Source organism: Pimephales promelas, chromosome 24, assembly GCF_988280905.1.
Source record: "Pimephales promelas chromosome 24, fPimPro1.hap1.1, whole genome shotgun sequence".
In the NCBI taxonomy this organism is placed as follows: domain Eukaryota; kingdom Metazoa; phylum Chordata; class Actinopteri; order Cypriniformes; family Leuciscidae; genus Pimephales; species Pimephales promelas.
In genome coordinates, this window is record NC_142792.1 from 21,226,542 (window position 1) to 21,248,725 (window position 22,184).

Consider the following 22,184-nt stretch of genomic DNA (forward strand, 5'->3'; position numbering starts at 1 on the left):
ACCCTTCCAGAGCGGAGATATCGAAAATCAAAATTTCGACCAGAAAAAAAAACGACAGTGTTACCCCTTACTTTTTTTTTTGGGCGAAAAATTAAGTTTCCCCAATCTTCTCAAAACTCTGGATACTGATAGAGGGCCTAGAGACTTAGACCTGAGTGCAACAATGGAGGCTCTAGACCCTTCCAGAGCGGAGATATCGAAACTCAAAATTTCGACCAGAAAAAAAAAACGACAGTGTTACCCCTTACGTTTTTTTTTTGGGCAAAAAATTAAGTTTCCCCAATCTTCTCAAAACTCTGGATTCTGATAGAGGGTCATGAGACTTAGACCTGAGTGCAACAATGGAGGCTCTAGACCCTTCCAGAGCGGAGATATCGAAAATCAAAATTTCGACCAAAAAAAAAAAAACGACAGTGTTACCCCTTACGTTTTTTTTGGGGGGGCGAAAAATTAAGTTTCCCCAATCTTCTCAAAACTCTGGATTCTGATAGAGGGTCATGAGACTTAGACCTGAGTGCAACAATGGAGGTTCTAGACCCTTCCAGAGCGGAGATATCGAAAATCAAAATTTCGACCAGAAAAAAAAACGACAGTGTTACCCCTTAAGTTTTTTTTTTTGGGCGAAAAATTAAGTTTCCCCAATCTTCTCAAAACTCTGGATTCTGATAAAGGGTCATGAGACTTAGACCTGAGTGCAACAATGGAGGCTCTAGACCCTTCCAGAGCGGAGATATCGAAAATCAAAATTTCGACCAGAAAAAAAAACGACAGTGTTACCCCTTACTTTTTTTTTTGGGCGAAAAATTAAGTTTCCCCAATCTTCTCAAAACTCTGGATACTGATAGAGGGCCTAGAGACTTAGACATGAGTGCAACAATGGAGGTTCTAGACCCTTCCAGAGCGGAGATATCGAAAATCAAAATTTCGACCAGAAAAAAAAACGACAGTGTTACCCCTTAAGTTTTTTTTTTTTGGGCGAAAAATTAAGTTTCCCCAATCTTCTCAAAACTCTGGATTCTGATAAAGGGTCATGAGACTTAGACCTGAGTGCAACAATGGAGGCTCTAGACCCTTCCAGAGCGGAGATATCGAAAATCAAAATTTCGACCAGAAAAAAAAACGACAGTGTTACCCCTTACTTTTTTTTTTGGGCGAAAAATTAAGTTTCCCCAATCTTCTCAAAACTCTGGATACTGATAGAGGGCCTAGAGACTTAGACCTGAGTGCAACAATGGAGGTTCTAGACCCTTCCAGAGCGGAGATATCGAAAATCAAAATTTCGACCAGAAAAAAAAAACGACAGTGTTACCCCTTAAGTTTTTCTTTTTTGGGCGAAAAATGAAGTTTCCCCAATCTTCTCAAAACTCTGGATACTGATAGAGGGCCTAGAGACCTGAGTGTTCTGTCGATCTGTCCTACCTTGTCAGATTTTCCTACCGTAGCGCAAAATTATAGCCATATCTATCGGTTCATCCTACCTCGTCGTAAAATCCTACTGAGCGTTTCTGCTTCGCGTCTGTGACTAAGTTACATAAAATATTTCTGTGTAACTTTGCCGAATTTTCTTATTAGGCCATGTTACGGTGATTTTACAGTGCAAAGTAACGTTACCTCTTCAGATTGTCCTATGAAATAAACGATAGGATGATTTTACGTTGCAAAATGCCTCATCAGATTGTCCTACCAGTATGAAATAAACGAGTAGAATGATTTAACGTTAATGTTTTCATGAAAAAAATGCTAATATGAATTTGCTTTGTATGAATGTGAGAGTAAACAGTTCTCATTACTGCTATATATCTTTGTACAGTAATAATTGACAAAAATAGTGAAAAACTTACCTCAGATGAAGAAGATCTCGCGCAAGTAGTAAAATATTATGGGCGTGTTGTTCAGCGTGACAAAAATGACATATTATTGATGTGCGCATGCGCAGTAAGCCTTGGTAGGACAATCTGACGGGTAGGATGGAATGTCAGAACACCGGACAAACTAGATTTGGGCTAAACGCCGATTATCTACAATGTCTGGCTCCGCCCTTTAGCCTATTATTTGAAAGTCCCCTGTAGTCAATCATTGTATCCCTTAAAACTAATCTTTAATCACTAAAATAACATATTTAAGTGTTTTCTTTTTTCTTGTAAAAACTACTCATGCCTTAAAATAGCTTTACACCCAGTTTAGTAAATACGTGGTTCTATAAATACAGTATATGCAAATGAGCCCCGCCTCCACTCACTCACTCACTCACTCAGCTCAGAGATCCGCTGGTTGACGATCACACAGGAGAAAATACTCAGCAATGGTGTCGACTTATGAATTTACACATGGTGTGTGTTAACGCACATTAAAAACACCACATATACACATAAACAACATTAAAAACTTTCACCACAGAGGGACTTTAACAAAGTCTTCATCCTTAGATTACTGTAATAAACATGAGTCTCGTCTAAAAGTTGCAGTAATTGAAAGTAATATTTCCAGTATTACTCTGAGGTCTGGTTTCAAGTATGACTCTTTTAAAGAGATAGTGCCTTATGTAAGTTATCTAGTGCACCATGAATCCCAAAACATTATATATATATATATTTATATATATATAATAAATCGTTGTAAGGTTTCAAAATGTAAACCTATTTTTTTTTTTTTTGGTAATCTTACGTGAGATAAAACATTACTTAGTTACAATTGCATCTTCTCTAAACCCCAAAGGACTCAGAACATGTACAATTTGCATGACCTACAAACTTTTTTACCTTAATTCTTGTTCAAAATTATCTTAAGTAATGCCCTCTTTCTTTCTTTCTTTCTTTCTTTTTTTTTCATTCATTTATTTTTAGTTACAGTCTAGTTCCGTTTTTTAGTTTTGTGCTATGGTTTTGGCAAAGCGTTTTCTTTCCCCAACACTTATTGTTGTGTTGTAATTCAGCTGTTCCACACGGTCATAAACTGAATGTTCAAAAAAAAAACTTCACTATTACAGCCTTTTTTTTTTAATAATCATGTTCTTGCAAACTACTATAAACTACTGTTCAGGGAAATCTGAAAGTTGTCAGAAGCTTAGCAATGGTAATGGTAAAGTCATGTGACCATGGTGTAGTTCATTTATAGCTCTTCACCGCTGCCGATTGCATTTGAACTGGAACGTGAATGTTAAAAATCACCCATTTTTGTTGGTCACAGAGCTTTTTTCTACAATTTTCCAGATGCAAAGGAAACCAGGGTGATGTCAACTTCCCGGCTGGCCTTCAGAAATACATCATCACAGTCTTGCATGAAGTAACAAAGCCTCATTGGCTGAAATGAGGTGCATAGACACGTTTCGAAACAAGAGATTTGTAAATGTTTTGAAACTTCTTGAACGAAGCTGTGTTTTGAAACGTCCATTCCTAAATGACACTTAGAATGAAATTCTAAACCCGTAAGCATAAATTCAGTCTGTTCATCATCATATAATATGATATATTGGTCAATGAAGGGACAGAAACTCTCCGATTTCATCAAAAACATCTTCATCTGTGTTGTGAAGACGAACGAAAGTCTTACAGGTTGTAAAAGACATGAGGGCAAGTAAATGACAGATTTTCATTTTCAGGTGTTAATTCATGAAAGGTAAACATCTTAAATTAGGTAAACTAATAATTGATTTGCCCTACATATTATTAACCTCTTCACACATGTGTGATATTCAACAAAACACTTTTAAGCAAAAAAAAAGAAATCAAAAAGGGTTTTTTTGTGTGTATTTTCATAAAGATGTACAGAAAAGGTGTATATATATATATAGTTTACCAACATAAATATGACAACATGCACATTTACTGCTGAATTACCACTTGATACAAAAAGCGCATGTAAAGCGTTTAACAAACTGGGACTTCCTTAAAAACAGCCTTCCAATGAAGCTTCGCACATACAGCGAAAAGAGAAATAAAACAGAGGACTGGGGTCTTAAAATAGATAGCTGGCAAATCTCCCTATCAAATATCAAATGGATATTAAAGCTGTCGGATCAGTTATTACATTCAGCTGACACACACACACGTACAAAACAAAGTAATACTGACACTTTGGGTTGGCTAAACATGTTCAACTCCAAAAGCCCTTTAGTGCAAAAGAGTTTGACCGTCACTAAACGCGAAGAAATCACGGCGGAGAAGAAAAAAACAAAAACAAAAAAAAAGCAGTGTCACGTTTAAGAACAAAGTGTCTTTGTGGACGGAGATGTTTCCAAGAACTGTGCTCAGGTGCTGTCCTCTCAGGAGATGCGTCACGTTCACTAGTGTTTGGATATCACAAATCCCCTCGAACACGTCAAGAAACGACAATCGTGAGAGTAAAGGTCTGCTGGACGTTAGCGATGGGCTATCAAAAGGATGGCGTGTGTTGTATATATCAGCTGGTTAGTGATGTATTAAGGCCTAGAGCTGCGAGGAAACGTCCTTTGGAAAATATACTACGCACAAAATCAGCAATATGGTGAAACCTACGAGTGTCTCTCGAGGGAGGGTGCGTTTCACTGAGTATCTAAGCAGCAGTGTATTTACAAGAACGACATTCCCAACACACACTTCCCTTTCGCATCCGTTCTGGGGGGCGTCTCGCTGAAGAACAGGCACTTCTTGATGGAGTTTGTTCCCTTTTCCTCTTCTCCGTCACTGTTGTGAACTGTTGCTAGTTTTTGGTTATCTGACGGCGGTTCCTCAGGGGCCTGATGTGAGGAGGCACTTGGGAACTGTTTTTTTGAGGAGTCTGGAAATGCTATGTCATCAAAATGGGCTTTTGTCTCACCTCCAGAATATCTAGAAAGGAAACATTAGAGAGCAATTAGCCAACGCAATTAAAGTTCGAGGCTAACGTACAGAAAATACGTTTGTTTGTTTGTATGGCAAGCCATTTTAGCTTAAAATGTTCTCGGCGTTAGTCGTCGTATTTGCATTCTTACTAGTATCCCACCTGCGGTGCAATACTTCAAAATAAAAGCCCTATTAGCACTTTCAGAATTGGGAAATAAATATTTAATTACTACATTAATTCAGATGTTCTACTCTTGCATATGCTTGAGAGCCTCAACCGAACAAAATGTCATTTCATTTTGGTGTTTAACATGCATGTAGAAATTGCGCTACATATAATTGTTAGGCTTTTCCATCACTGTGACGAATTAGTTTCAAAATGTATTTTTTTCTCTTGTTTTAATTTCCCAATAATTATATAATAATTATAAATATTATTACAATTACAATAGTTAATAATTATTACAATTGGACAAGCGCACCAATTTCATTACAGAATCTATATTTGAATTTAAGTTGAATAAAACAGAAAATCACACTTTTTTTTGTCCGACATTATAAATTTGTAGAGCCAGGCCGATATTATCGGCCGATATTAGGCATTTTCCAAACTATCGGTATCGGCAGTTATAATGGCCGATAAATGAATATTTCAAAAATAAAATAAAAACGGACGAAACGCGCTTCAACCATGTTGTGAGTGTTGGAGTTGTATAGTTTGTCCAACAACCGTCCCTGTGTATAACGTGCCACACATCCTGTGCATAAAAGTTAGCTTTTCTTTTACTCGTGTGTGAAATCCAACAATTTTGTTGCACGTTTTTGAAAAAAAACAAAAAAAAACCCGAAAAATATCGGCCGGTATATCGGAATATCGGATTTTAAATCCAACAAACATCGGTATCGGCCTTCAAAATCCTTTATTGGTCCGGCTCTATCAATTTGTCCAACATTGAGACATTTTATTGGCCAAATGTTTTCTAACTACTAACGGAAAGTCAAGTCACCTTTATTTGTACAATACAGATTATTTCAATGCAGCTTTACAGTGATATGAAAATAATGAGTCAATGATGCAAACAGAAAACAATTCTGCTGTAAAGCAGCTCTAAAAAGATAATAGAAAACATTATTCAGGTGAAATCACTTCAGTGTTGATTCATTTCGGTTCAATACCATCAATTATGAAATTAGTTCAGTATTGACGAATAAATATATCTCTATTTTTGGGGATTAAAAGCAATATTTAGCTGAGTGTGTTTTTGTTCTGGTACCACGGCATGGCTGGTTCAGTCCTGTCTAAAACCTGACTTAACGAGTGATTCATTGAATTATTCAGTCAAACAATTCGTTCAAAACAGTTGATTCAATTAGAAACAAAGCAAATGACTCGATATTGAATACGATTAATATGATATGCTTAAAAACAAAGATTCATTCCAAGTTTGAAACATTGCAGACACGCAATAGTTCTGCTCCAGCTTTGTTTGGAACCAAGTTCGTTGGCTAAACAGAGCAAAAAATATTGTATATAAAACTCGCTCAATATTTACCTCTTGTAAGTTAAAATGCACTGTTATTTGGGAAATGGCACTCTTACTTGAGTCATATTTATATTACTTAACCCCTAAGTTATAAATATATGTAAAAACACAGGGATATTTTGTCCCCAATAACTTAACTATAACTTCATTCTAATTAGGGCTGCAACTAACGATTATTTTGATAAGCGATTAATCGGATGATTATTTTTCCGATTAATCGGATAAAAAAAAAATCAATTCGATTTTTTGTTTATTACAACTAAATAAAACCCTAAATCAGGGTTGTGGCGAGCAGGACGAGGCCGAGGGACGTGAGAGATGCGTCTCACAGGTGTTGTTCATTATCACTCACGCCACCGGCCTCGCGCCGCTCAAAAGTGTTACTTTAAAAAGTGTAAAAGCCACACATTGAGTTTTACTAATATCAATATTTGCATTGTTTTTAATGATAATTGCTATGTTATATAAAAAAAAGATATCCAACATATGTTTTAACAATATGTGTTAAAACAAATTTACACAGACATGTTGTTCAGATGTGAAGATTTAAATTTAGAATTTATTTAATTTTTATTTAACATTAATTGAATTATAAGGATAAATTGATCAAATAAAAATAGAAAGACTGACAACAAGCGTGTGAACGTAGAGCCGCAGTGGATCGCGTTTGAAAAACAATTAAAACTTAATAGTATATAAATGCTATAAAAAGAGAACTGAATTGAGGTACGCAGCAAGCTAACAGGCTTGAGTATGTGCCTCTCATAAAGCGCATGTAAGGCCTGTTTCAACCAATCACCATTAAACACTCCTCGTGATGTTAGCAGACCAACTAATGACATTTGTTGACAACAATTTTCATAATCGATTATTATCGATCACACAGTGAACAATCACTCTCAAGACGCGTTTTACTCACATACTCAATAACGTTAAAATCACAACTATGATAAATAAATAAATAATCGCACAGCCAAATCTCAGCAATATTTTGTGGATAATGTGAATAAAACCCTAAAATTGTCTTTTCAAGACATTACTGACTGTATTCTTACTAGAAAGAATTACAATTCTAGCGATCTTCCTGCATTTGAAGCTAAACCGGCGTGGCATTTGTGCTGTACCTGTGGTGATACGATGCAAAGGAAGAGTCACATAGGTGAGATGAGAATACAGCAGGAAATACTCCTCTTTTCTGTTCAGCTTGAGCCAAGAGCCCACCAGCGAGCGGCCCGTCCCTGACAGAGAGCGGGAGCGCAGGTTTGTAGTGTTGCACAGGTCTGAGGAGAGAGGAAACAACCTTACATTTCACATGGCCTGACAAACTAATCGTTGCAAAAAAAAGAAAAGAAAAATAATGCATATTTTTTTATTTCTTCCAGCTTAAAACTAAGGCTGTCGATAGAATAAGGTATTCTGACTGGAATCATGAGATTATTTGTGTAAAAATTAAACTGTAATAGTTACTCTGTTGAGAAGCAGGGCGTTAACCTAGCATGAGCTTTAACAGTCCTACACAACATACCAACATTTTCAAACAGAATCCTGTAATGACAAAAGATTTGAATTTTGTATGAATTTTACATGTAATTAGGGGGTCCAAGCACAAAATCCTGAAACCCTATTAGTTTTGTAGGATTTTCTGCCCCTAAAGTTGGAGGGATGTTCATAATTACACCCGCAACTAAGACCAGTGACACTCGGTGGCGTCCTTTGCGTTTTAACTCCAGAACCGTGTGGGATATTCTGAAATACTTGGTGTAAAATCTAAAAAAGTTTAATTTCCACCAGGAAAATGTTGCAAAGATATGTTGATGAATTTTCTTGGCGACAGCCATTAATGTCCATCTGTTTTATTGATCAATATATCTGTACGCAATGTCCAAACGTAATGAAACTTGATGCACCTAGACAACAGGATGTTCTGAGTGGGGCTGGGGTAAACGATTATTAACTAAACGATTAGTTGGACAATTATTTTATCGATTAGTCGACTAATCTAATGACTAATATAAAGAATATTTTTCTGCTGCTCAATTAATAAAAAAAAAACCAATGTATCTCAAATAAATACTAGCATACTAAGATACTATAAGCTGGCTAACGTTAGTCTAATGTTATGTATTTGAACACCATCATTATAACTCTACAACCGCCAAAACCGTGTTTTTTACAAACAGTTTTTATCATAGAGAATATTTAAATATTAATATCAACGGAGGAGGGAAACGGAGGCGGAGTTAGTGGTGCGATCGGAGGCTGCTACTGATGGAGATGAATCGGGAGAGGTTTCTGCACCCGTTACTGATCAGAGCGCGTGCTGACACGGAGTAAAGCCTTGTTTATAGGCTACTCCACACGTCCGCACGAGCGCGAATGTCCGTGCGGCAAAAATGACGTGTTGGGTGCGCAAGACCAGGAAGACTGTGGCTGTGTACGCATTTTTTGTAACAGCGTGTGCGGTGCCGCGTCCGGGATGAACAACTTCAAGCCGAATCTGCCCGAGCTTGTACGTCTCACCACACCGGCACCCAGTTTGCGCGTCTAAATTGCAAAGTTTTTTTTTTTTTTGTTTACTGTGTGTGATTCATTTAATGGATAGCACATTCACTTCTAGTTGTCTTCGTCCTCTATTCTGCAATGTTTCGGTCTCCCACGTGTGTGTGGAAAGCTGTACCGCCGGGAACATGCAAAAAAGAAATAAATAAAGAAGCGTCGACGCAAAAATATGACGTCGACGCAGTTTTGACGTCGAAGCATCGACGTCATCGACGCGCCGCTACAGCACTAGTTCTGAGGCTGCACACCAAGTTTTGTTCAACTCCACCCATAGGCTGCGCTACAACTTCAAACCCACGGTAACTCCACAACTCTATGATTCATGAAGTTGAAATTTGTTACACATGCTAATACATTCATTAAATATCACTCTGGTTGCTTGCGGGCATGTTTGTTGATTTGTCAATCATATTGTATCATATGTAAATTCATATTAATGTTGTCTACCAGAGGAAGAAGCCACCGGATTAAAAATGCTTTTAATTACTTCTTTCTCACAATTTAAATGGCTGAATATTTCTTCATCTTCTTAGTTTGTCTCGTTTAGAACGGTCTTTGCAGGACAAACACACCTTGTCTAGAGACACATGGCAGCTGAGTTATTGGTGCTTGGACCCTGATAATCGCAGCGTGTGGCTGGCTATATCAAATATTTATCATTTTTGTGGTGTATTTTTTAGATTTCTTAAAATAAAAAAATAAAAAATTAAGTTCTCATTTTTTCCCCAATTTTTTAGAATGTCTCAATAAAAATGGCAGCTATGTCACGTAATTGTGTCTACGTGAGATATTGGTGCTTGGACCCTGATAATCGCAGCGTGTGGCTGGCTATATCAAATATTTATCATTTTTGTGGTGTATTTTTTAGATTTCTTAAAAAAAAAAAAAAAAAAAAAAAGTTCTCATTTTTTCCCGATTTTTTAGAGTTTAAATTAACTGTAAACACACATAATATACAGTTTTCAGATGAATAAATTCTGTTAAACACTAAAATTCAATTTTAGATCATGCAAAAACTAGGAAAATAACAGGTTTCCGTGTCCTGCAGGGAGAATCGCTGTCATGTTAGCGGCCCTTTGCAGCAGAAGTGAATCAATCGATCAAAACTAACTTTAGCTGGACAATAACTGTATAGCCAAAACAATCTCTGTTACCGTAATTTCCTATTATTACTGTAAAGCTGCTTTGAAACAATCTATATTGTGTCTGTGTACCTTCATCATCCTCCTCTCTGAAAAACTCCTCACTGTCGTTCGCCGAGTGTGATTTCTTCATCTCAGCGTTGCGGTTGCGGGGCACTTTCCGGCGGAGTGACGGTGAGAAGAAGGAGGGTCTGTTTCTCTCTGGGGTCGGGGGGGTGCTGAATGATGTCACCTAGAAGGCCAACAGGACTTTTAAAAATGCACATGAATTCATTATTCACTATATGATTGGTTCATTTTATTCATTGTTTGTTGTACTAAATGAATGCCCCAATGAAAATCAAAGTTGGAACACTTTTTTAAAAGAGTTGTTAAACACAAACCTATGTCATCATCATCAGTTATGCATGTGTATTTTGCTATTTTTAAGAGGACTAGATAATTTAATTCATTCAGCACTTTTCTCAGCACTCAACCACCACCAATCATAAAGCTCTGTCAGAGCTTATTGTACTATACTAACTGCGATACTATATTATGCATAATCTTCATATTAAAGCTGCAATACCTAAGATTTAGATGCCGCTAGAGGGCGCTACATTCAAAACAACAACAATGGCTTTGCTTGATGACGACGTGGAGGAACGCGGAATGATGGGAACTGTTGTTTTCAACTCCACCGTGGATAAATCAGTCAGACGGGAATCGAAAATTAGTTGTCATGGATGAGGTAAAGTTCGATTTCTATAAACGTTGCGTTTAATGACATGCTTGTTTTTCATTAAACTGAAATAACCGCAAGAAAAGTAAGGTTTAAAAGTAAATTAGTTACTGTACGAGTCACTGGACGAAGCTATGGTGGAGAGGGTTTGAAGGGGCAGGTCTCTTGCAAGGAGTTGACGTGGCTGGTCCTCCTTGGTAACTTCATAAAAATAAAAAATCAATTTAATGTACATTTCACACATCTTTTCATGTCGTGTAAGTATTCAACCACAGCTACAGTTTCACAAAATTAACGTTAAGGGGGTCGCACACCGGACGAGAAGCTGCAGCGCCGCGTCGCGCCACATCTTTAAAATTCGAAAACATTATTATCTATAAGTGTAACGTTTTACACATACCGGCAGCGCCATTCGGCGTCTGTCCGCGGCGCCCAGCAACGTCTCAGGACCGTGTTCAAAATCCTGCTGCGCCACAGAGCGCCATTTAAACAGTTTTATATAAAATTTTAATTATTTTTGTCTCAAATCGTTGCTAATGGATCCTGACTTCGCCCTATGCTGCAATATGCATTTAGTTTTGCAGTCATTTACAGAAATCAGCTGCTTGAATGACAATTGTTGATGTTATTATTCGATTTTTCAGGTGAGATTCTCAATTCATTCAGTGAACGGATGCTCTGAGGTAAAGTTTTCAGAATGCAGACTCAGCAACGATTGTATTTAATTGTACAGTACAATCATAACATAGAACAGACATTATCCTCATTTCATGTCATTAAACATAACAATATTGCTGGCCATACACTGATGAGAACGTGCGCGTCCGGTGTTCAACACTGTGGAGTTGTCCTAAACGTGGCGCGGCGCTTCTCGTCCGGTGTGCGACCCCCTTTACAGCCAACAGTTCACATTCCAAGAATAAATGAAAAGAATAATTGTGCTCCATTCCATAAGAAATGCGCGAAACAAGCTGACGTTTGTTGCTTGATAGAAGCTAACGCACAACTACACGTAGTACGAGGCTACGAATGGAAACCGAGGTAAGCGGATATGACGCGATTGACTGGCGACTCCCTGCTCACACGCCCCGTTTCCTTGGTAAAAATCTCAATTTTCTCGCGATTTAAACATTGTTTGAAACATTTGGAATATTGTGAGTTATCATAACTAAATATATAACACTGGGCTTGTGATTTTGGGATATTTTAATGCAAAAATCTTAGGTATTCCACCTTTAATATTACATGGTTTCATACTTTATCTTTAATTTAAAAGCATAGTGAATATTTAGCAGCTATATACACATGGCATCCTTTTTTCTTTTTTACACTATATCACCAAAAGTTTTGAGACGTCTGCCTTTTTTGTGAAGCTGCCAACTGATCTTGAGCTAATCTGAAGTTTGGAGGTCTGTAGCTGTTGACTTCTGCATACCGAGTTGCTGTTGTTCCCAATTGAATTCAGTGATTAGGAGGGGTGTATAAAATCTACATTGTGGGACAACAGTTTCAACGCTTTTAAAAAACGCAAAGCGCAGTAACATGTATTTTCAATGCAGAGAACAAATGCGAACTCAGTATTTGTGTAGTAATTTAAATTGCAGCATGATGTTGAACCGACCCTCTCGTGGATGGGAGAGTCTTGGTCCTCTTCAGTTCCACAGGGTGAGGTGTCTCCAGTGGGCACTCGACTCACGGCCATCTCAGCGTGACCTTTCCCCTGAGGACCCTTCATACGCACAAACTCCATGTTGTTGTACTTGTAGAAGCCGAATGACATCCGCTGGGCCATCTTAGCGGCCACACTTACCTATCAAGGCAAGACATAGCATAAAATACACGCATGAAGCGTTTACGAGATAATGAAAACGTACGTGGAAGCGTACCCGGTTGTCATAGACCTTCTTGAGGGCCTCGTAGCGGATGGAGCCCTGGAAGATGACGCCCTGGAATGTGTTGCTTTTGTCACTGGCCACCAGCTCCACACACACCATCTCACCTTCCCCAACAGTCATATCGTTGAACACCTGCCCACAATACACACACCAATCACAGCCAATCATGACACTTCAGAAGGACTAGTTATTCAGGCTGTTATTTAAAGGTGATGTAGGTAGAAATTTTCTCTTTTTTTTGTTTAAACGGTCTATAAATATTAATATATAATTAAAATGTAAGTACTCTGAAAAAAAAAAAGTATACTAATCAAGTGTCTGTAGTCCTCTCAGTGCTGCAATAAACACAGCTCATTATTTCCAACCGGGACGAAAGAAATGATTGGCTGACCCTGGGTTTTTTTGTGTCTAAATTTGATTTAATACCGACTAATTTAGTACTGAAAAATAATACATCTACAATCCTACAATAACACTATAACAGTTAATACACACGTATTACACTTTAATGGCATTTAAGCAAGTAAAACAAAAATGGAATAAAATTTTTGTGACAACCTGTCCGATCTGAAAATTTATGAATGGACAACCATGATTTCAATGACTCACTTTAAATCTACATTCTTTATACATGTACATCTCGTATTAAAGTATGTCAGTGTGGTTCAAACAGATATGATAGTTTGGAGTACAAAGCAAAATTTATCTTAATTTTTTCGTACAAATCACTCCTCGAGCATTTACGACTCAAAACCTCACCTGAAAGCTATATACACTTCTATACATTTTGCAGTACTGTACGACGTAACCGAAATGAAAATTACAATCTTTGGTAAACAAGTTTTAGTGCTAAAACCGGTTGTTGCCTTTTCTGAATAAACCTGATCATCAGCCAACACATGTACATTGGATTAGATTGATAAAAACAGCTGTGTTTGAGCTACTGCAGGAAAAAAAAATAATGTGCTAGGGTGTCAACAACATCAACAAAAGCACATAAACCTGTCCAGTCTGTTCGTACACGCCTCAAGAGAGCGATCACTGCGATATGGCCTGAAAGCTAACGTTCATTTCCTCATCCCGTAGACACACACCTTTGATTAACCTCATGATGTTGCAGTACACTAGCAGTTTTGTTCTAGCATCTTTGCTCCAGCAGCACATTCGAGAGTTACCTCCTCAAAGTTGTCGATCATGAAGAAGATGTTGGGGTAGCTCATTTTGGATTCTTCCCCTTTGCTGTCCATTGGGTGTTTGCTTGGAGAGGCAAACACTTGCTGTAAAATAAAGAGATGTTTTCATTGAAACATTCATTATAGTAGGACATACATGTCATCACCCTTTAAGGAAGTAAATCCTTCAAGGACTGGTAAATGTCTCGGTTATCACTTTGTTTAGTTTGCTTTTCCTCACAGCACACATACATCATGAAGACGTCTATTTTGTGTCTGTGTTTTCATCTGGAACATGTTTTTAGAGAACAGCATCATTGATAGCAGGTTGCAGTCTTACAGTTAAAGGATTAGTTCACTTTTGAAAAAACCTTTGCTGATAATTTACTCACCCCCATGTCATCCAAGATGTCCATGTCTTTCTTTCCTCAGTCGAAAAGAAATTTAGGTTTTTGATGAAAACATTCCAGGATTTTTCTCCATATAATGGACTTCAATGGGAACCGGATGGTTCAAGGTCCAAAAGACAGTTAATAACAGTTTCAGATGCAGCTTCAAATGTCTTTAAACGATATCAGACGATGAATAAGGGTCTTATCATGCGAAACGATCGATTATTTCAAAACTTATTCCAAAAATGTAACTTTTCTAAGGACAAATGCTAGCCTTGCTCTATTCTGTGAGGCGCGTTTGCCACGTCACGTAATACGTAATTACGTTCAAAAGGTCACGGGCGACGTAGCCGGAAGTACAGAGTCAGTGTTTACAAGTTGAATGCAGGTTGAACGTGAAAACTAACTCAAACGCCGTTTACAAAAAAGGAATTAAAAGGAAAAACAACGATGTCGGACGATTTTGATTCTGTACTTTCGGCTGCGTCGCCCGTGACCTTTTGAACGTAATTACGTATTACGTGACGTTACAAACGCGCCTCAGAGAATATAGCAAGGCTAGCATTTGTCCTTAGAAAAGTTACATTTTTGGAATAAGCTTTGAAATAACCGATCGTTTCGCATGATAAGACCCTTATTCATCGTCTGGTGTCGTTTAAAGACATTTGAAGCTGCATCTGAAACTGTTATAAACACTATCTTTCGGACCTGAACCATCCAGTTCCCATTGAAGTCCATTATATGGAGAAAAATCCTGGAATGTTTTCATCAAAAACCTAAATTTCTTTTCGACTGAAGAAAGAAAGACATGGACATCTTGGATGACATGGGGGTGAGGAAATTATCAGCAAAAGTTTTTTCAAAAGTGAACTAATCCTTTAACCCTGTTGCTTTGATTTTTTTTAGTAAACAACTGACTAGTGAAAAGTGTATTAGATTCTTTTTTTATAATAAACACTTTCTAGTACCCTAACCTTGAGCTTAGACTAAAAACGACAAATTGAACTGCGTGACCTTTCTGTATATCCCAATTCACAAACTGCACAAATGTTGTCTTACCTGTGATTTCTTTTTGTGGATGTGGATGTCTCCTGCATCTGAGCGTGTGCAAACTGCACATGTGACCACGTAATCCAGCTGTGGGACAAAAAGACTTCATAGGCAAAACCATACCAAACCAGCGTTATGAAAACATCAATGCCGCAGAGATATCGGGTTTATTTGAGTTGTTGACGATGCACAGATAAACCCTGATGGCGTCTGATCGTTGAAGTTTGCTTACTTTCTGCAGGATGAGATTGAGATAGACGCTCTCCTCCCAATCGATGTCGGGATCACCGAGTCCAGGCAGCTTTTTAGAGTCTCTCCTGTAAACCTCCACCTCCACCTGAAACCAAATCAAACACAACTTCACATTCTCTGTCTGGTTAGTGCCTGGACATTTCAAAACGGCACTTTTCGGTGATCTCTGATTGGCATAATATGTCATTATTCATGTAGGCAAGATTAAACATCTATGTTTAGCCTTATCAGGGACTTTTAAATGCCAACTACAGTTTTACGTTTCATAAATCAGCTTCGCCAACAGCATCAAAAATGACATCTGAGACGTCCTCCATCTCATTCATCTTAAATAATGTCCAGATGATTGATTATAAAACCATTTTCTCAGTCATCTCAGCAATTACTACAGATGTTTGGGACTTCATTGTTTTATTTACTCTGTAATTCTTTCCTGTTTGCGAGAAGGTGATAAAGTAACAGAGGAGGAGACGGGACATAGAGAAAGAGAGATTACCTACAAATAACAATCCAAGGGATATATTCATCCAAAGTGAGTAAATCATGGGATAATTTACATTTTTGGGGTAAACTAACTCTTGAATCATTTACTCACACTCATGTATGACTACCGTTTGTTGCAGTGCTCATAAAAAATAAAAAATAGACCTAAATGTATGAAATGTTTTAATCAGGTATGAAATATTTGGATCAATTCATTGACCGACAATAGGTTGATCTCACCTTTTTCCCTTCGGTTTCGTCTGTACTGACATACGAGAGCTTGCGACGCACATAAAAGAGCATGTCGTCCTGACGGGGCGCCCATTTCTCCATGAAGTATGTGGAGAACATCCATGTCCAGAACACTATACGGTCATCCTTGAAGCACCCTAGACAAAACAAAACAAGAATCTGTCACAAGAAACAAGGATCAAATACAAGCGTTTCTACTTCAATGAACCGAAAAGGTTTTTAGTACACACATATACAATTATACTAAACAAGTATATACAGTATAGTATATATAGTATACAAAATATAGTATACCAGCAAAAAAAAAAAACAACAACAAAAAAAAGCAACAATTTTGTAGATGGATTTCAGCTTTAAAAAAATTTCTGACCATTGTTGTCAGGTGTTATTGATGTTATATTGAATGCTACTGTAAACTTGACAAACAGTTTTGACAACATTGCAGTCGATATGAAATCAAAATTGATCCTATTTACGTGCTTAATACACATTTATTAATGCATAGGATAATCTTATACCAAAATTTGTATAAGTTGTTCCACCTCCAAATGACTTTCCCACTGCACAGATAATATTATTAACCAATGGTAAATTAATCATTTGCTATCAATTCTAGGGTATGTTTACACAACAGCAATGTACAAAAAACAGAAACGTTTTTCTTTGTGTTCTCGAAAAAGGTTCGTATATAAATTGACTCGCGCTGATCCGCAAAAACGACTACAAATGCTGTATTATTCATGCCACGCCAGTAGGTGGCGATGTCACACAAAAAACACTACCACGCATGCGCACGACATCACCATTTTCAAAGTTGCGTTTTTGTAGTTTACACAGAAACGTTAACGTTATTGCTTTAAAAAACATGAACCCGTTTTCAAAAGTCCAGGTTTTCAGTCCCCAAAACGTCAGACCGGCCAAAACACAAAAAGTTTTCCATTTTAAGTTGAATGAAAACGGTGACGTGTAAATGGCCCCAAGATTGATTCTGCTGTGAAAAGCCTTTCAGCATCCAAAGATAAAATGAATATAGACTTTGCACATGAGTCTGAAAACGTAGTAGGGCTGTGAAACGATTATCGCATCCAAAATAAAAGTTAGTGTTGTTTACATAATATATGTAGGTGTAGTGTGTATAATTATTTTGTATATATAAATACACACATATGCACGTATATATTTAAGAAAAATGTGTTATTAATATATAAAATATGTATATTTATGTATAATATTAATTTTGCATAAATATATATAAAGTATATATATGCAAAAAAAAATTATATATATACACGTGTGTGTATTTATATATACAGCATAATTATACACATATTATGTAAACACTAACTTTTATTTTGTATGTGATTAATCTAGCCCTAAAACGTATTTAAAACCTATTAAAAAGTAATTGAATTCAGTGTATATCATCATGAGCTGCTTCTGAAGTGCTTCTAAACATATAACAAATTAAATCACTAGCAATCAATTCAATTATACTTCGATATAGGTCAAATAGATATATAAAAAGTGTCAGGAGCCGATAATTGGTGACATCTTTATTGATGTTAATGAGCCATTTAGTTTTGCCCAGACTGAGAGTTGTTGTGCAAACAGGAACCGTTCCAGCTCTGGCCATCCGTGCCTCGCCAATGGAAAGTGTTTAATAGTAGCGGCTCCTAACATGACATTTACCAACATGGATCTCAAGCCACCAAAAAGAGAAATGATCGTATGACCTGGACTCTCATATCCTCGTTGAGAAAGAGGAACATGTTCAGTTCTGCATGAAGATCTACCACTCAACAAGCTAAAGTTCAAAATCTGCAACATCAACGCATCCTTCAGAACAAACTAATGATGTGAAAAGGCCAAATTTAAATCCAATTTAGTTGCAGATTAACAGCAACAGATAAGCCAACTCTCACTCACTCTTCTCTTCAGTTCCACTGGAGCTCCTGAAACTTTTCGATTCTTCTACAGCTAGACACAACTGGCAACTTCTATAGACGATTTTAGTCAGAGTATATAGTATAATTTCATGTTTTGACAATTTGTCATACTGTCTGATTTTAAAGCATTTTGGATCTTTTGCCCCCTGGTAATGGAAATATTTTGTAATATTCTGTTCACATAACATCTCATTTCCTCCACTAAATTCCTCCATGAATCCGGGAAGCTTTTTTCACAGAAAGGTTTCAATGACAGCCCAGATCTGTCCTTCAAATGGAGCTTGCTTGGTTAAAGGGATAGTTCACCCAAAAAATGAAATTTTAAATGAAACGAATTACTCGCCCTCAAACCCTCCAAGACTTTCTTCTTTCAGCCAAAGAAAGCCTTCCCAGTTTTGTAATGGCAGAGTTTTTGAAGCTCCAGAAAGCGCATCCATCCATCATAAAAATAATCCACACGACTCCAGGGGGTTAATAAAAGATCTCTGTAGCGAAGAGATGGGTCTTTGTACGAATCTTTATAAACAAGGCTATAATCGATCACTGGCTTCTGGCGACCTCTGACCCAATGTAACTCCACTGGGGTTGTATGGATTACTTATTTAGGAACACAAATTAAGATATTTTTGATGAAATCTGAGAGCTGGATCACACCTCCATAGGCTTCTTAAGGGATGAAAGACATCGTTAAAATAGTCCAGATTAGCCTGGATGCCAGCCCGAACTAATAATAAAATAACTAAAAAACTAATAACTAAAAATAACGAGTTTATTCGACTATTCCTTTTCTTCCTTGTAGGCCAGAAACGAGACTTCCTTATATTTCCACGACGCATGCGCGAGAATTGCGATCTCCTTACACTACTTCAGTTCAGTTCTCGCGCATGCGTCGTGGAAATCCAAGGAAGTCTCATTTCTGGCCTACAAGAAAGAAAAACAATAGTCGAATAAACTCGTTATTTTTGTTTGTTATTTCGCACAAAAAGTATTCGCGTCGCTTGATAAACATATAGTTGAGCCACGGTAGTCACTTGGGATATTTAAACATTTTCTTCATTGACTTTCTGGGCCGTCAAGAGCCAGTCCCTTAGGAGCCAATGTGGTAGTTATACAGCTCTCAAATTTAATCAAAAATATCTTCATTTGTGTTCCGAAGACGAACGAAGGTCTTACAGGGTTGGTACAGCATGGGGGTGAGTAATTAATGACTTAATTTTCATTTTTGGGCTAACTAACCCTTTAAGCCTGAAACACACCAAGCCGACGACTAGCACTGACGAAAGCCAACCGTGTTGTGGCCTCTCGTCGAGGTAAAAAGCTGCACTTGAACACACAGAGAGAAATACAGTCGACTGTAAGCTAGAATGTACCTGCGTCTAATGAGCCAACTGTCTATTTCTGCAGATATATTAGTCTATATTTGTCATTCAATCCTGCTAAACAATATCTTTAACGCTTTCTTTATTCCACGTGTTAATATTAAAATATTCGCCAAGGAACACTCAGGTAAGAAGACGTAACATAAGAACAGCCTTCTATCTTTACCGTTTTGACTTCTTTGCTCACTGTTTTGCTTTTATTCACGTGCACTGATTCGTTCACTAAGCTGAACAGCCAATCAGATTTCTCTCTTTCCCCGACGGCCCGGCGCCGATTTAAACATGTCGAATCGGCTGAATCAAAGCCGACGAGGACCATTTTCAGCCAACGGCACGGAACCGTGTGGAACACACCGAGAAGACTTAGTTGGCCGACGCACAAAATCTGCCCGATGGCCGACCGTCGGCTTGGTGTGTTACAGGCCCACAAGAGAACAACAGAACCGGAAGAGAATACAAAGCTGTAATTTTTGTTATCTTTGGACCAAAATGTATTTTCAAAGCTTCAAAACATTCTGACTAACCCACTGATGTCACATGGACTACTTTAATGATGTCTTTATTTCCTTTCTAGACAAGGACAGTCTCGTACATACATTTTCAATGAAGGGACAGAAAGCTCTCGGACTAAAATATCTTAAACTGTGTTCTTAAGATGAACGGAGGTCTTACGGGCTTGGAACGACATGAGGGAGATTCATTATTAAAATCATTTTCATTTTTGGGTGAACTATCCCTTTAAACGGCTATATTTGAGGTCAACTCGGCATAAGGTTGCAATATCTACTTATATATTCTGCTATTTCCCCTGTAAACAGCAAGAGTGTGATGTCTTTCTCTGGTAACACATCTGGATAAAGTTTGTAATGCTGTGAAGAACAGAAAATCCCTGGAAACATATCCCGAAAATGATCCACCACCTAGATATGCTTAACTAACGGGATTGTGGAAATTTTGAACATTTTAGAATAAGGTGAAATTCAGTTAATAGAGTAGGTTACAGCATTTGCTAATACATTAATGTATTATTTATGAACAAAACATGAAATAACAATGGAACAAATAATGTTTTTTAGTTTAAAGCATTAGCTAATGTTAACAAATTGAACAGTAAAGTGTTGCCAAAAAACATAACACCTTATGAGTGTACGTGTCAGTTGTAACCAGAGGAAGATGTTCACAGAAGCAGAAGTGAAGAACGTGCAAAACGCAAAACATTGACAGTGTGTCGCACAGAGAATGAAATATTTAACAGGGACAAAACATCAAAGAAAGACGACAGGGAGAGGGAGAGACCATAATCAAACATGGAAAATGTCTAAAATGTCTTCAGTGCAATTTGGCTAAGTTGAGTGAGGTGAACTAAAATATAGATATGATTCAGAATATGAGAGGGTCACTAAAGTTATGTATATGATCTATGATGATGAATTTACATGTGACTTGAGTAACTGTGTAAAGTGACCCTGACAACAGACACTGAGAGTAGCTTCCTTGCAGACAAAAAAAAAACACCTGACAGCCAAAGAGTTCATCAAAAACCTTTTGCCGTGTTGTTAATAGGACGGAAAAAGCCAAAGGGTCAGTCAATGAAATCCATCAGCCAAAATGTAGTTTCACAAAGCAATATTAAAAACATTTAGTATACAGACAGTACCACACATTACTGAGTGATGTCATTTTCAACAGGTGTTCGCTATGAGGTAGTTATATTGTGGTTTCATCAACCATAGATAGATAAATAGATTGATAGATGTCGAATTCAACTTGGAGCTAGACAACAGCACTATGACATCATCACAGGCTCGACAGCGCGGCGGCGCGCCTCGTGAATAATGATGTCATATACAGGACCACCGGCTGAAACAAAAGCTGATGACCGCGGCCTGTTCTCGCGCCTGAATAACATGATAAAATCAAGTTCTGCTGACGTGTCTGCAGTGTTCATGAAGGACAGAGAGGCTGTGAGTGTTCACGGCTGCATGTATCGATACTGACCCAGTCCGCTGAGGTCCTGTTTGACGCTCAGGCGGTTGCGCTCGTCCGCGATGGCCTTCAGCATGTGCTGCAGGGACTGGTCCGGTTCGGCGGGGTCGTCGCTCTGGCCCGAGAGGGCTGCCATGATGCCCGCGGAGGTCATGACACGATCGCACCGCTCATCTCACGGCAACCCTGTTCATGGCACGAGCCCGAACACAACAACACAAGCGCCCTGCACTTCCGTCAGCTGAGACGCGGCGCGTGCGCGCGTGACTCGCGTCGGGAACACCCCGTGCTCTTCCTTACGTCATGCCGCAGGCGTCGCTTACACAGGGAGCCACTTAAAACTACTAACATAGGAATAAAATGTTGAAGATTCTTGAAACAATATGATATTTTTTGAGATGAGGTTTAGTTTGCTTTTCACCTGCCCATTACTATGTCAGTTTTGTGTATTCATGTTTTTTCCTCTTGTTTGTTACAGCTCTTTAATGTTCCCCTGAAGGTGTACAATATCCTTCCCTTGGGTCAAAATCATTTTCTAAAAAGGGGTTAAAAATTGATTGTTCATATGAGGGGTTGGACCCTTGGACTTCGCACTTATACACTCGACAACAA

At 38.0% G+C, this 22,184-nt stretch overlaps 1 protein-coding gene across 1 annotated transcript; it reads right to left on the bottom strand.

Moving 5' to 3' along the window:
* Nucleotides 1–4,614: 4,614 nt before the first annotated feature.
* Nucleotides 4,615–21,857, bottom strand: kiaa0930. Its single transcript, XM_039650683.2, has 10 exons — nt 21,585–21,857; nt 16,250–16,398; nt 15,507–15,611; nt 15,284–15,361; nt 13,836–13,937; nt 12,652–12,792; nt 12,387–12,575; nt 10,117–10,276; nt 7,468–7,623; nt 4,615–4,805 (listed from the first exon to the last, which is right to left on the bottom strand). Exons 1-10 carry the CDS (start codon nt 21,724–21,726, stop codon nt 4,765–4,767), a joined length of 1,263 nt encoding a protein of 420 aa, XP_039506617.1. The 5' UTR covers nt 21,727–21,857; the 3' UTR covers nt 4,615–4,764.
* Nucleotides 21,858–22,184: the final 327 nt, after the last annotated feature.